Genomic DNA, 16661 nt, shown 5'->3' on the forward strand with positions numbered 1-16661 from the left:
AGTCAGCCAAAAACCAAATGTGGTATTATTGAATATAGAGACTCATTTTTTCACTTTAAAATATGAACTATTTCATATATTCCAAAAAATACAGAAAATGACATAGCATACGTTCACATATCCACCGTTCGTTTTTCACAGATGTTAACATTTGCTTCAGGTCCTTCCTTTTTAAAAAAATAAAATGCGGCACATAGAACTAACGTTCTGCCACCACTCCTCCTTTGCCCCTTTTCAGAACTAATCTGTATTCTCAGGTCAGAGTAATAATTTCTAAGCCTGTTTTTATTACTTAAGTACACATGTATGAATTCCTGAATAATATATTAGTTTTGTGTTTTAAAGTTTACATAAATATAGAGACTTTTCCTACTTACTTTTGCCATTCAGTATTATGTTTGAGATTTAAGCACACTGATGAAGATTTAATCCATTTATTTGAACTGGGATATGGTATTATATCATATGAACAACTCACAGTTAGACTTCCTAGTCCACCTCTGACAGTCCTTTGACCACCACATACAGTGCTGTAATAAACTATTTTTAGTATTTCCTTTTTTCTACATGTGTAGCAGCTTCTTTAAGGTAAATAAAAGTGAAGTTGCTGGATCATATAGGGTCTGTGCATTTTGGACATCATTAAGCTTGGGCCACCTGGGTGGCTCAGTTGGTTAAGTGTCTGCCTTCAGCTCAGGTCATGATCCCAGGGTCCTGGGATCGAGCCAGGCACTGGGTTCCTCATTCAGTGGGGAGCCTGCTTCTCCCTCTCCCTCTGTTTTCCCAACCACTTGTGCTTTCTTGCATTTAACTCTCTCTCAAATAAACAGTATCTTTTTATTTTTTTAAATGGCTAAGTCTAACAGACTACTCTCTAAAGAGAATGTACCACTAGTAAGGTTCAAGGGTTTTTGTTTTTCTGCACCCTCACTGGCAACTGATGGCAGTTTTGTTTTGTTTTGTTTTTTAGTTTTGTGACTCTAATAGGTATAAAATGTCATCTCTTATAGTATTTATAATAACGGCTTTACTGAGCTACAATTCACATAGCATACCATTCACGTATTTAAAGCATAAAATTCAATGGTTTATAGTATATTCACAGAGTTGAGCAACTATCATCACAATAAATTTTAGGACATATTCATCACCCAAAAAAGAAGCCTCGTGCCCTTTAGTACTCACTCTCCATTTTCCCGATACTCCCAAGCCCTAGGCAACCACCAATCTACTTCGTTTCTATGGATTTGCCTATTCTGATCATTTTATATAAATGGGATCATACAATGTGTGGTTCTTTGTGACTGGCTTCTTTTGCTTACCATGTTTTCAAGGTTCATCCGTATTGAAGCATTTGTCAGTACTTGATTCCTTTTTGTTGCCAAACGATATTCCATTACATAAGTATACCTCCCTTTACTTATCCATTGATCAGCTGATAGATAGGAGTTGTTTCTACTTTTCAGCTCTTTATGAATAATGATGTTATGAACATCTGTGTGCAAGTTTTCATGTAGACATATGTTTTCATTTGTCTCAGGTTTATACCTACAAATGGAATTGCTGAGCGATATGGTAACTCTATGTTTAACATTTTGTGGGACTACTGGACTGTTTCCCAAAGTGGCTCCACAATTTTATTTTACGTTCTTAAAAGCAGCGTATGGGGGTTCCAATTTCTCCCATCCTTACCAACACCTGTTAATCTGTTTCTTTGATCATAGCAATCTAGTATCTTATTGTGGTTTTGATTTGCGTTTCTCTGATGGCTAATGATATTGAACATGTTCGTCATTTATATGTCTTTGGAGAAAAGTCTATTCAGAGCCTTTGCCCATTTTTAAATTGGATTATTTATCTTTTTAATATTAAGGTATAAAAGTTTCGGGCTCCTTGCTCGGCAGGGAGCCTGCTTCTCCCTCTGCCTCTGCCTGCCTCTCTGTCTGCCTGTGCTCGCTATCCCTCTCTCTCTGACAAATAAATAAATAAAATCTTTAAAAAAAAAAAAGTTTCTCATTTAGTTCTAAGACCTACTTCCTTCATTAATTTATATGTTTCTGACACTAAGACATGTTTCTGTTTTTAAACATTAGTTTGCCGAAAAACATAAACTATCAAGTTCAAGTGAATTAAATAACTATGTGTGAAAAACAAAACATCTAAAGTTTTAGGTAAATCCTAAGGCAGGAGTGGCTGCAGGACCAACTTTCTGGCTTAAGGAATGTGGACAGAAATGACATGCAATTTCTGGGTTTTATCCTTAAAAGGAAAGAAGTGTGTCTTCCCATTCTCTTCTTCCCCCTTCCTGTCATTAGGGATATAGACAGATGAGCCATGTGTGACCACAGAGGTGATGGCAATACACTAGGAAGGGCACAGCAGAAAAGACGGAAGGAATTACAACCTCTGACACATACCTAGATTATCTTGTTAAAGCCACTGTACTTTGGTCTCTTGTTACAGTAGCCTAGCCTATATCCTAACTAATACATTCTGTATTTCTCAATAACATGTTTATTTGCTGTATCTTGGATTATGTCCTTGACAGACATTACTGATCTGCTATCATGAAAAGTGACTTGGGCTTACTTACATCCACCTTCTACATACATACTTCTCCGTCCTTCCATCCTCCCAATACAATTTTTAGAACAATCAGTATTTAACATCTATGTTACTATGGCTATATAAATATACTTCACAAATGAGCCAGATGTGTGCTATAATTTATGTTTCTTATATTTTGTGTTTTGGTTTTTTTTTTAGAACAACTCATCTCTAAACTATACCCAAGAGTTGAAAAATTCCTCTCAGTTTGGTCAGTCATCATATATTCTTTTCCCTTCCCCCCCGCCCCCATGGAAGTACTCCTCCTTAAGTCCCTCATCCACCTGCTCCAACTGGGACTGGCTATGTTTTTAGGCTGATGCACAACTGTAATCCTGGGTCTCCTTTTACCTTTCTTCTGTTAAGATTCCATGGTTTCCCTGGATTAAGATCCTATTGCCTTTCTTTCTTGGTTTACTACCTTGGTTTTACTAGGTATTTCTGAAAAAACAAAACAAACAAACAAAAAAAAAACAACTTTTCAATTCTGAAATGTTGGCTGAATATTCAGGCTCTGAAGGTCTGAGAATGTCTTTATTTTGCACTCATACTTCATTTGGATGCACATAGAATTCCAGGTTTAGAATTCTCATTTTTTAGTACTGTTATTCAGAAATTTGGACACATTCTGAGTCTAATGTGTTGTCTATTTTTTTCTCTCTCATTTCTTTTCTCTCTCGTGTCTGAAAATTGTGCAGTGATGTGAGTTGGTTTTTTTTTTTCCTTCTCTTTTTTATTCACTATGCTGGGCACCATATGAGTACTTTCAATCTGGAAACCCACATCTCTCTAATTCTGAGAAGTGCGCTGTTTTGCTTTTGTACTACTATGCTTATAATTTCCTCCCTTCTATTTGATTTGTTCTCTTTCTCTGGAATTAATCATATGTTATATCTCCTGAACGAATCCCATACATTTTCATCTTTCTCTTGGTTTTCCACTGCTTATCTTTTTATTTTACTTTCTAAGGGATTTCTTCACATTTTTTTTCAACCCTTCCTCTATTTTTCAACAGATACTCACTGAAAGTCTACTATGTAGTCAGGAACTGCTTTAGGTATTGATGACACAGTGATGAACAAGCAAAAATCCCTGCCCTCATGAAGCTCTAGTGGGAGTAGGCGCACAATGAACACGTAGCACATGTAACATGTTAGGTGCAAAAAACACTGAGGGAAAATAAGTCAAGGAAGTTGTAGAGGTGTGTATGTATTAGACAGGATAGTTACGGACAAGTTCATTGAGAAGAAATGTTTGAACACAGACATACAAGGGGTGAGAGAATGTACATATCTGAGAAAGTATATATCTGGGAAAGAGAGTATATATATATGGGAAAGAACATTCCAGACAAAGGTAACAGAAAGTGCAAATACTTGAGGCAGAGAGTGCCCAAAATGATCAGGCAGAGGGTGTGAGTAGGCAGAGTAGAAAACGAGGTAAAGAGATAAAGTTTATTTCGGCTATCCTGATTTTAAGTACCAAAGGTTATTTGATGTTTTGAATGTTTTATTTTATAGCATCTTATTATTATTTCATAGATGAAATATTTTCCTTTTTGTCTCTGAGGGACTGTTGGATGGTTTTAAGTTTTTTTCTGCTCCCTGCATTGTCTCTGCTTTCTCTAAGTTCCCATTTTTTCTATTGGCTTGATTTGTGCCTTTTCTTTTTCTCTTTGTTTGATTACAGCCTTTCCTCAAATATCTGGATTTTTATTCATATTAAAAAGTGAGGTACTAAAATGCTGACTGGCAGTTCTGTGAATAGAGGGGGCAAGGCAGAGAACTGATTTGGTCATGGCGGATCATTCCCAATGATCAGTGTCTATACGTCTCTTCCTTTGGACTGCTCAGTGTCCCCAGAAGAGTCCTCCCACCTCTGACTTAGGGAGTATGAGTCAGGCTGTCAGGGTTTGAGACCAAGCAGCAAGGAGACATATAGCCTCTTACTGGCTCTCCCCTTTGCAGACTTAAAATACCAGCTTCTCTCTGTTCAATCAGCTGTCACTAGATGATCTACTTTCCAACTTATAAAATCTTAAAATCCTATCACTTTAATCATTATAAATATATTTGTTTATACTCTTTTGACATTGCTTTTCATCTGAAGTTTTTTTGGGTCTATTCCATTTGTTGTATGTGTTCCTACTTACTGTAGATTACTTCCTCATATGTTACATAAATTTTTAGCATTAAATCACTTGTTCTTTGGGAATGCCTTGGGGCCAGGTGTGGGAATTTCACTCAGTACTCTGCTTTTGTATCTACTTTAGTTCTTTGTAAGGGGTTTTGTGGTATGGGTGCTGAGTAAATATGAGTAAGTACAAATACAAATCATAAAAAAAATCAGGGTGTTCTCATAGGACACTGTTTCCCACACTCAGAGCCCAGGCAGAGACCAGCTTATTATTCAGATGGAGGGATTTTCCTACAAGTGAGCTATTGTCTTAACACCATGCCAGAGCATCCGGCCTGATACCACAACTTATGTGTCTTAACTCAATTCCCTAGGATACCAGGTTCCATAACCAACCAAGGCAACGAGTGTTCCTGTTAAATTAATAAGCCTTGTTGTTATAACAAGAAGCCTCTCAGATTCACTTTCTAAAATAAAGACCATCTAAACAAACATGCTTTAATAAGATGATGAAATTCAATGCAATTTCTTTATAGTAAAAAAATAAAATTGCATATTATAAAGGTCTTCATAACAAAGCACACAGCTATTGGTTTGGTTTTGTTTACCTTGTTCCATTCTCTTCATTAGCTGTATCTGATCGACTGTCTTCTTCAAAATCTTGCATTTGTCTGGCTTTACACTCAAACTGTCAATGTCACTGATGTTGGCAGACAGTAACTCAGCTAGCTCTTCTAAATATTTATTTTCTTGCTCCCTGCGCCTCTTTTCAGTGCTGTTACACAAAGAAAAACCAGTCAGTGTACATTTCTACCACCGTACTTCCTTCTCTCTTCAAGTACTTAATATTTACATACTTATAGAGATCTGTAATCTTATCCAGAATATAAAGTCAGATTTTGAAAACAATCTAAATTCACATCTGAAAAACAGATACTACGAAATACCGAAGTACAGAAAACAATTCTGGCCAAAGTACGTAAAAAGAATGACTGCCATCACAGATGTTATTTCCTCAATGATATAAATACATCAATTATTTCAAATAGCGAATGAATGTTAGATGTTAAAAGGAAGCAGATGGTACATATACAAGTTGCATTTGGAATTTATTTTACATTCTAAATATTATAAATTAAGCAGTGGAGACTATACTATGATTCAAATAAGTTATACTTGGAAATCTGATAAACTGTCTTAATTTTTTGCTACTGAAAGAAATCTGATGAACTCTTGATTCTTATAATGATTAGACCATTAGTTGGTCCTATCAAAAAGAGTTTCCATCCAAAAAGTAAAAGAAGAAGAATAAAAAATCAATAGAGAGACAAAGGTACAGAGAACAAGGTCTTTTGTTTTGTTCTAAAAATAGAAAGAACATCTATTTATAAGTTCTCATAAATGTAATAAATAAAATCAATTTGGAATAATGAGAACAAAGGATAATAGTGCAAAAAGCTAGCACTTTATATTCATTCCAATGTACTGAATGAATATTCTTCACTTTTGTTTTCTAGTCTTTACTTCTAGGTTAATTAGCCAAATCATCAGGCAACTTGCTTCATGTAATACATACAAAGATAGTGAAGTATTACTTTGAAATGAATTTTTCCATTATCAAATTAACATAATAAGAAAGACTGGACACAAATAGCTCTTTGTTTTATAAGCAGCAATCAAAATCATCTGGTATAATGGTAGAAAAGTGGCAGAAAAAACGAGGTGAAAAGAGGGAAAGACCAGTTGCTTTTTAAAAACCTCATAATTGGCAACAATTAAAATATCTCTTACTTTTCATAATAAAAAACTATAAAAGCAATAACATTTCCATAACAACATAATAAGTTGACAATCAACTGTATTTAACTATGTAAAACAAAATGCTACAAAATAGTAAACATCCCAAAAAAAAAAAACAAAATCAAACTTTAAAACTACAACAATCGTATTGTCTTTATCTTTAAAACCTTTCATTATAGAAGCTCACAGAAAAAGCACCTAAACCTAGAGAAAGACGAGTCCAAACCTAGTGGTAGAGAGGGATTGGTTTCAGGGTTGCGGAGGCAGATAAACCCACCCAGCTTTTTCAAAGGTATAAAATGGGAATGAAAATGTCAAGTTAAAGGACCTATAGGTAGTTCAGTATGCTTGAACTATAAGTAAGAAACAAAAGGGCACTAGATGAGGTCCAGGCCAGATCATGAGGGCTCTCGCATACACCAAGATAAAGAGCACGCACAGTGCATTGCTTAAAAGCACAAGTTCAAACCTCCTTGGTCATTTATTTGCTGTGTAATGCTGGGCAAGTTACTCAGAAGCAATTTAACTTCTCTAAGCTTCAGTTTCTTTATCCGCAAAACAAGGATGATGACATTAATTATCTCCCAGAATTGTGTGAGGATTAAAAAAGATGATACATGTAAAATGCTTGGCAGAGTTCCTGGCTATTAGTTCAATAAATGTTATCTATCATCACCATTTTGGCTATGAACACTTATTTTCAGGGTAAGAGGAAGCCTAGAAGGGTTTCAGAAGAGGAATGCGTGGCATGACCAGATTTGTAAGCTCCCTGAAGATAGAAAACCTGTCTTGCTTCACTTAACATCCTTAATAACATGCACACCATGCTGGCTGAATAGGAGGCACTTAATAAAGACCTGTTGAGCTAAATAAAAATGTTACACAAGCACAAGGCACTGCTACCTGCCATTCTGAGACCAGCATTTTAATCTCCATTCTCCAGTGGAGTTAAGGAATGGAGAAGAGGAATAGGAGGCGATAGGAGACATCTCACCCCACCAAACAACTACTAAGAAACTCTATCAGGGCTCCTGTGGACAGGGCTGGCAATACCTGAAGTCTAACATATGCTCTTCACGATTAATGAAGAGACAGTAGGTGATAACAAAACCAAAAGAAACGTGACAAGGTGGTATTCATGAGCAAACTCAATCAGTTTCAAAATCACGAAGTTTTGGTTTACCATACCGAAAATAGCAATTGAAACTAAGGCCCACATTTATAAAACTGAAGGAGGGAATGTTTTCAAGTATTTTGAAAGCAAACATACAAAGGTAAGAATTGTTCTTACAAACATATAAGGATTGTCTTTAAAACATCTAAGAGAAAAATATATTAAATTTTTAATAACATGATTATACATGTACAAAAAACAAAGACCTACAGATAAACCATTAAACGAACAGGAAAGTTCAGAACACTGGATGCACATGCACACGAGACCAATAATCCCAAATCACTAGTATTCCTGGGTATTAAAAACTGCCAATTAGAAAGTATAATAGACAAAACCATTTCTAAAAACAATAAAAATTTGGTGGTACACTGGGATACAGCTAACTAAAGATGAGGTAGTTTTTCAAAGGGAAAATTATAAGCTGTTACTGAAGAACAGGGAAGACTTGAATAAGTGAACAGCCTTTATATATAAATAAGAACACTCTAGAATCTGGAGTCTAGAAAATAAAAATGTCATTTCTCCCCCAACTTAATCTATAAAAGTAAATGAAATTCTAATCCAAATCCCAGGAGTATTTTTTTCCAGAAGAAACATCTGAATTGAAAGTTAGAGGGATAGGAAGAGGGAAAACAATACTGAAAAATGAAAAGGAAGAGTGACTTGCCCCTTCAGAGATCAAGGTGATTGTCTTAAGAAAGTTCAGAACCAGATCCCTATCTATTCGGGAACTTGATCTATGATAAAGGTAACAGCACAAAAGCATCGAAAGGATAGGGTCATAATTACTTATGAGCTACATGGGAAAAAATAAAATTGTATCACACACAAAAATAAATTCCAGATTAATGAAAACTCTAAATATGTTTTAGGGGAAAATACATAAAAATACAGTTAAGGCCTAAGGCAGAGGGGAAAAAATTCTTTAACAAGATCCCCCAAGAGCTTGAACATGAAAACTGAAGGTTCCAAGATACATCAACAGATTTCAAAAACAGAGTTAAACAGACTGGGAGAAGATAATTGCATCAAATATAAGCAAAACAAAGTAGTCGCTAGAAAATTAAAAATAACTCTTTTTTGGGGCACCTGGGTGGCTCAGTGGGTTAAGCCGCTGCCTTCGGCTCAGGTCATGATCTCAGGGTCCTGGGATCGAGTCCCGCATTGGGCTCTCCCCTCAGCTCAGGGGAGCCTGCTTCCTCCTCTCTCTCTTTGCCTGCTTCTCTGCCTACTTGTAATCTCTCTCTGTCAAATAAATAAATAAATAAATAAAATCTTAAAAAAAAATAACTCTTTTTTAAAAAAAGATTTTATTTATTTATTTGACAGGCAGAGATCACAAGGAGGTAGAGAGGCAGGCAGAGAGGGAGGGGGAAGCAGGGTCCCCGCTGAGCAGAGAGTCCAATGCGATGCGGGGCTTGATCCCAAGACCCCGAGATATGACTGAGCTGAAGGCAGAGGCTCTAACCCACTGAGCCACCCAGGTGCCCCTAAAAATAACTCTTATAGATAAAAAGGAAAAGGATAAAAACCCTAGCAGGAATATGGGCAAAAGATACAACCAGGAAATTCACAGAAGAGGAAAAGAAAAATCATGATCAATTTAACTAGTGGTTGGTTAAATATACATAAAACTGTAACCCCACATTCATCAGATTGGCAAAGAGTTAAACTGAGGAGAGAATAGTGTGGGTAAGGATGTGAGAAAAAAGAACTCTCAATGCTTGTTTTTTGAAGAGCAATGTGGTAGTGACAAAGATCCTAACAGAACTCTTACATGTAAAGTAGGAGATGTGTATGAGGATGTTTGCTGCAGTGCTAGCGGTAAGGATGAAAATTTCTAACGAAAAGGTTATTTATCCATAGGGAATGTCTCTCTGTAGAGAAATAGATTTTTCAAACGGGGTACATTCCTATAATACACTATTTCATCAAAAAGTGATAGGACTGAATCTATATGTATTTATAGCTCAAGATACATACTGAAAAGAGTACATTATATTATAGTATATGTATATATAGTATACAGTATGGTACAATATATATTTATAAACATTCATTATTACTCACCAATCCTTATCTATATGATTATTAAAAATGGAGAATTTAGTTGCAGACAGATAATTTAATCATTAATCATTTTACTGCCTTTATTCAAGCAAATATAAAATATTAATATAATACTAATAATACTGTAAAATGTGAACAATTATGTGATGTCTATAAATAGTCTCTTAGTCTCTCTACTTTTGTAGATTAAAAAAATTCCCCAAAACAAAAAATTAAATCTAAAAAAGTTTTATTTATTCGTAAGTTTTCCTTTGAAAAGGACTGACTTTACATAAGAACATTAACTCTGACAACACAGAGCTCCATTGTATCTTGATATCAACATTCCTCTGAGCATCTGGACTTACCTGTGGTTATGAGTGCTTAGATTATGATCTCTCTACAAGAGGTCTCGGAACTGATTAACTTCTCTCTCCAGCCTGGAGCCCTGGCACTCACTCTCCTATTAAAATCCTTTCCTCCTCCTGAGCCCCAGGAGAAAGAAGCATGTAATCCAGTGACAAAAGAGTCTTCTGCTACTTCACTCTCAAGGTCAGTGATTATCAACTGGAGCCATATTGCTTTCCCCATCCTTGGGAAATACTGACAAACATTTGATAATGTTTGAGGAAATTTTTGGTAATCGCAACTGCGGTGACATTTGGTTATCAGAACTGACATAAAGATGCTACTGGCCTCTAGTGTGTGAAAGCCAGGGATATTGCTAAATATTGTACAATATACAGGATGGCGTCTACAACAAAGAATTATCTGACAAAGAATTATCACTATTATCAGAAATAGTGAAAGGCCGAGAAAGCTTGCTCGAGATCCTAGAAGGTGAATGGATCCCCACTCTGCTCCTCTCAGGTGGGAAGCTGCTCTTTTGATGTGATTAAGGTCCCTTCTCTATCTGGTGTTTGTTAGTATCTTCTTAGCAATTACTCTCTTTTAGCCTATTTAAGGTGATCATATCCCTTATAATATACAAATATCTAATTTCACAAATAGGCATTCTTTAAAAATCCTATTACAACAATATATTTCTTTGTTCTACTAAGGCCATAATGATCTAAGACAGCAATTAAAGATGTACAATGGATTTATTCATCCACTTGAAAAATGTTTACTGTGTCCTTACTATACGTAACCCAAATACTATGCTACGAACCAGGGATAACATGGTAAGAACAGACAAGGTCCTTACCAAATGGCAGCCTAAGTGTGTTATGGAGAAGCCAGGGATTCATGAAATGATCACAAGAATCAGTAAAAACTTGAAATTATGGAGCAGAGCTATAAACATACATGTGAGAGAGATACATGAATGAGGGAGATTTAAAATAATAGTTATGGAAATAAGAGGACATTTCTTTTAAGGTGGTAATGTCTAAGCTGGCATCTGGAAAACGTATAGGTGTTGATTATATGTTGACTATAAATCTAGAGGGAGCAAGCTGGAGTAAGGGAGCAGCATATGCAAAGGCCCTGGGGAAGCGAGAGAACATGGTGAGTCTAAGGGACTCAAGACCAGGAAACTTGGAGTAGATGAAACAAGGGCTCCAAAGTGTCAATGAAAATGATAAAGACGCTCTCCCAGATATAGACTAGGAAAAGAGTGTTCCTACCTTGATGCCAGTGTGTCACATGGCGATCCTTTCCTCTTATGTGAGTCTGGGTTAGCAGGGTCGGATGAACTGTCTCCGAGGCCACTCATGTTGAAAAACTTCACACCTAAAAAGGAAGGACAACAATAAGAAATCCATCCTGGTCAACTTTCTAACCATAGGGGAGGAAGAAGCTCCTTTACATTAGAAGATATCTAAACACAGCTTTGTTTGTTTTCTTTTTAAAGATTTTACTTATTTGACACAGAGAGAGATCACAAGTAGGCAGAAAGGCAGGCAGAGGGGGAAGGGGAAGCAGGCTCCCTGCCGAGCAGAGAGCCCGATGTGGGGCTCGATCCCAGGACCCTGAGATCATGACCTGAGCTGAAGGCAGAGGCTTAACCCACTGAGCCACCCAGGCGCCCCTCTAAACACAGTTTTCTCTCAATGAATAGCTAATTACAGTCATCATAAAACAACCACATCTATAGTAAAGCACAGAATCATCAGCTAGTTATTATTTCTACACTTCTTTTCTGTATCTGGGAAACAAAATTAATAAGCCCCTATGAAATCATAAAGGTCAACCAGGATGAAAATATTGTTTGAATAATGAAGTAGATACTGGAATTTTTTTCCAGAGGAAAAAAATCACTTTCAGATGTAAGTGTAAAAACAATGAATAATTTGGGAGTCAGAGAAATTATTTTTTACGTTTATTTTGGGTTATACTTTGAAAAGAACTTTAAATGACTTTTACTCATAAGGTTTGGGACTTTATATTGTTAGGAAAATAAATAATACATATACAATTAAAGTTAAAGCGATGAACTAGATTTGATACGTACCAACTTTGAATTCTATACTCCTAACCTCGTGTCTATGTAGTCAGGAGACAAAGATCAAATGTTTAGTCTATGTTAGGATCTTGGTATAGATGCCAGAGAACACAAAGTCATTTCCCTGAGCATGCCAGCCAGGTCTCTCTCTCTCACATGTTGTGCCAGTTAGTGACTGCACTTACAGATCCCTTCTGACCTGTCCCTATCAACCACTAGTCTCTGCAGAATCCCTAATGGCCCTCAGAATCCTATTCCTGGCCTTATATTTATCACTACCTTTTGTGTTTAATTAGTGCCAAACAATACACCTCCTCCATTCTCTTTCACTCCATCTACCCTTATAAAAGGAAAGAAAATTCTTGTTACATGCGAAAAACTTTTAGCTTTGCCTTAAATTATAAAATCATTAATAAAGCACAGCAATGGCAGCTGTGCTTATAAAGTATCTTATAAAAAATGCTGAGATCTGTAAGAATCACTCACATGGTTTTAATTAATACATCGGAGTACATCTTTTTCCTCTAGTCCGAAAATTTACTCTGTTACTAGCCCTTTCTCAATACCAAAGACTGTCATTTCCCTTCTCAGTGTATAAATAGTACCAAAAATTCTAATCACCAATTTATTATTTCATGCAACAAAAGGGCACAATTTGAATTTTTCCCATATTAGAAGTGCCGTTCACAGAAATCTCCAATGCCTAGGATTGCAGTCTTATAATTACTTTTTATTTGTCCCTTTTACTCCTTATTCCTAATTGGTATCTATGTCCTGTCAATTTTTCCTTAATAAGAGATCTTAGATTCTCCCCTCCTTCTTTATTCTCAGACACAGTTATAATTCCAGTTGGAACCAAATGCCTCATTCTGGATTGATGCAAGATCCATGTATCTGGTTTCTCAATTCCAGTCACTCTCACTTCTAATCTGTCCTATAAACAGCACCTAAACCATTCCTGCTCAAATGTCATTTTCAAGGTATCAGTTCCCTGATGAGGAATCAACTGGGTCCCCCACTGGAATATGGTGATTAAAGATGGGCTTTGGGGTCAGAAAGGCCTTAAGTTTATTTAAGTCCTGGATTAACCACTACCTGCTTACTCTTGAGCAAAGTGTGTAATCTCCTTAAACCTAATTCCTCATCTGTAACACAGGGATAATAATTACCTTCATCTACCTTCAGATCTGTCGTGAGGACTGAATAGTGTGTGTAAAGAGCACACGGTAGTTCCGGAGAAGCTGGCTACTGGAAACAGCTCCAGGGGCAGTGTTCACTCAGGGGATAACTCGTTCCAAACCTCCTCATCAATAAATACAATGGGCACTTCTCATTCCTTCATTTCTTACTGCTCAATATCTGCTAACTTATGTTATTATTATTTTATTGGATTACTTGGAGCAGCATTTAAAATAGTTATGTTCTAAAACATTGTCATCCACTGGCTTCTGTGATCCCACACCTTAACAAACACTTAGAAAACAAATGAATCTGTATGTCTATCATGCATCAGGCACTGTGCTAAAAACTGAGGAAATAATGGACAGCAAAAGAGAGGTTCTGGTCCTCATGGAGTACAAGACATAAACTTGATGAGACACAAAAATAACGTATAATTTTATTGATTTTTTCTTTTTTTTTATAAACATATAATGTATTATTTGTTTCAGGGGTACAGCTCTGTGAGTAATCAGTCTTACACACTTCACAGCAATCACCATAGCACATACCCTCTCCAAAGTCCATCTCCTATCGTCCCCATCCCTCCCAACCCCCTCCTCCAGCAACCTTCAGTTTATTTCCTGAGATTAAGAGTCTCTTATGGTTTGGTCCCATCTTGTTTCATTTTTTTCTTCCCTTCCCCACACGACCCCCAGCTCTGCCTCTCAAATTCCTCGTGTCAGAAAGATCATATGATCTCTGACTGACTTACTTTGCTTACATAATACCCTCTAGTTCCTTCCACATCATTGCAAATTTAACATTTTTTATGGCTGCATAGTATTCCATTGTATATATTCTCTTTCTTTTTTAGAAGACTTATTCATTTGAGAGGGAGAGAGCACGCAAGTGCATGCAAGTGCACACAAGCAGGGGGAGGGAGAAGCAGACTCCCCACTGAGCAGGGAGCCCAACGTGAGGCTGGATCCCACGACCCTGGGATCATGACCTGAGCCAAAGGTAGATGTTTAATTGACTGAGCCACCCAAGTACCCCAACATATACTTTTAAATTGGGATAAAAGTTACAAAGAAAAAGAAAAGGGTTCATAGAGAGAAGCAACAGAGGAGACCTAATTTTAATTGGGGGATCACCCAAGCTTTCTCTGAAGAGGTGATATTTAAGTCATGACCTGAGGGATTGCAATTAGTGTCATTTTCTTCTTACTTCATTCTTAGTACTTTTTGCCCAATTATTTGGAGTCAGAATTCCTTATGGTCCTAACGTTCTACGTCTCTTTTTCCCTCAGACTACATATATTATCCTGGGGTAAAACCACTCATTCAACATGATTTCAAAACACATCTCTGTACTGATTATTCCCGAAACTCTATCTCTAGCTCAGACCTCCTGGGTCTCAGGCCCTGCATCCAATTCTTCACCACGAATCTCTATCGAGATGTCACATAGGCCCTTCAAATTTAACTTTCCAAGAATGAATTTAACATCACCTCATCAATTTCTTCTCTCAGTATGTTGGAATCATTCTAGCTTCTTCTCCGCATGCAAGCAGACACCAAAATTTGTCAATTTTTATTTCCCAATTGTTTCCAAAATCCATCCCTTTCTCAAATTCTCCTCTCACTGTCTCCTGCTGGACTATTAAAATAACTTTCCAGATGGTCTCCCTGAGCCACCAGTGTAGGCTATCAAAAATGTAATCATCTCAATCTTTGCTTAAAACCCTTCACTAAATCCTCACTGCAAACAGGACATTTAACCTCCTTGACAAAATATACAAAGTTTCCATCAGCTCTCACCTGTTGTGTGTTTATTACAGAACGTGGTGAATAAGTGACTAAACTTCTGTTCAATCAAGTATTTATAGATTATGGGGGCCTTGGGTGGCTCAGTGGGTTAAGCCTCTGCTTTCAGCTCAGATCATGATCTCAGGGTCCTGGGATCAAGCCTCACATTGGCTCTCTGCTCAGCAGGGAGCCTGCTTCCCCTCCCCCACCCCAACCACCTGCCTCTCTGCATTTGTAATCTCTGTCAAATACATAAATAAAATCTTTTTTAAAAGTATTTATAGATTATATTTTTTTAAAAGATTTTATCTGCTTATTTCAGACAGAGAGTATGAGCAGGGGGAGAGGCTGAGGGAGCAGACTCCCTGCTGAGCAGAGAGCTTGACGTGGGGGGTGGGGGTGTCGAAAGATAAAAATAAAATCTGTAAACATTAGTCAGAAAACTGTAAATGGATCTCAATGTGGGTAACCCTAACTTAGCAATAAGTATTTATCAATCTCCTAGTATATGCCAGCCTCTGTTTTAGGTACTGGGGAGACAGCTGTGAATAAAATTTATAAAAATCACTGTCCTTGGGATGCCTGGGTGGCTCAGTCAGTTAAGTGTCTGCCTTCGGTTCAGGTCATGATCCCAGGGTACTGGGTTTGAGTCCCACATCGTGCTCCTTGCTCAGCGGGAGCCTGCTTCTCCCTCTGCCTGCTGCTCTCCCTGTTTGTGTGCACTCTCTCTCTCTCTGACAAAATCTTAAAATAACACTGTCCTCATAGAGTTTCATTCTATTGTGAGGGAGTGAGACAATACATAAAATTTAAAAGTAAGTTATAGAGGTATTAGAAGGTGATAAGTGTTGAAGAGAAAGACCAGGTGAAAATAGAGACTGTGTGGAAGGGAAGGGATAGCAATTTTAAGTAGAATTTTAAATAGAATTTTAAGTAGTTAGAAAAGGTCTCACTGAGAAGGTGAGAATATTAACAAAGACTTGAAGGAGGTGAGGCAGAGGAAGAGCTTTAAGGCCTCAAGGCCAACGCATAACTATGCTTTTTGAGAAACATGAAAGATTAGTGTAGCCAAAACCGGGGAGTGAGGAAGGTGATAAGCTCTGAAAGATCACAGGAGGCTACACTGTGTAAGGCCAGAAAAAAACATTTTAAAGACTTTAGCTTTTTTCTGACTGAATTAGGCACAATCAGTGGAAGGTAAATAACAGAGGAATGACAAGATCTAATTTTCATTCTAAGACTCTTGCTATGAAGGGTAAGTACAATCTTTCTCATCTCAGTAATTCAGTATTTAAGTTTCCAATTGCTAAATGGCCTTTTTCACTGGCATAGCTCACTGTCACCTCAAACTCAACATGTATAAAATATGCTGGACTTTTAAGATCCAGACTTCCATTAATAATAAATAAATGAGATGAGCTGCATTGTCAATTGATGTCATCATAAAAAATACTTGTTAAATCTCCTGCGGTGGGGG

The 16661-nt window shown here is 37.0% G+C and overlaps 1 protein-coding gene across 7 annotated transcripts in view; it reads right to left on the reverse strand.

Moving 5' to 3' along the window:
- The window catches only part of NCOA1 (nuclear receptor coactivator 1), a 183977-nt gene that overhangs the window by 82669 nt on the left and 84647 nt on the right, over positions 1-16661 (reverse strand). For all 7 annotated transcript variants that reach the window (XM_044261974.1, XM_044261977.1, XM_044261973.1 and 4 more), the window contains 2 exons: positions 11398-11503; positions 5352-5518 (listed from right to left, as the gene is read on the reverse strand). In XM_044261974.1, the coding sequence (XP_044117909.1) occupies positions 5352-5518; positions 11398-11486 (256 nt within the window). In that variant the 5' untranslated portion in view covers positions 11487-11503. The remainder of the gene's footprint in view (positions 1-5351; positions 5519-11397; positions 11504-16661) is intronic.

Source organism: Neovison vison, chromosome 8 (genome assembly GCF_020171115.1).
Source record: "Neovison vison isolate M4711 chromosome 8, ASM_NN_V1, whole genome shotgun sequence".
Taxonomy (NCBI): domain Eukaryota; kingdom Metazoa; phylum Chordata; class Mammalia; order Carnivora; family Mustelidae; genus Neogale; species Neogale vison.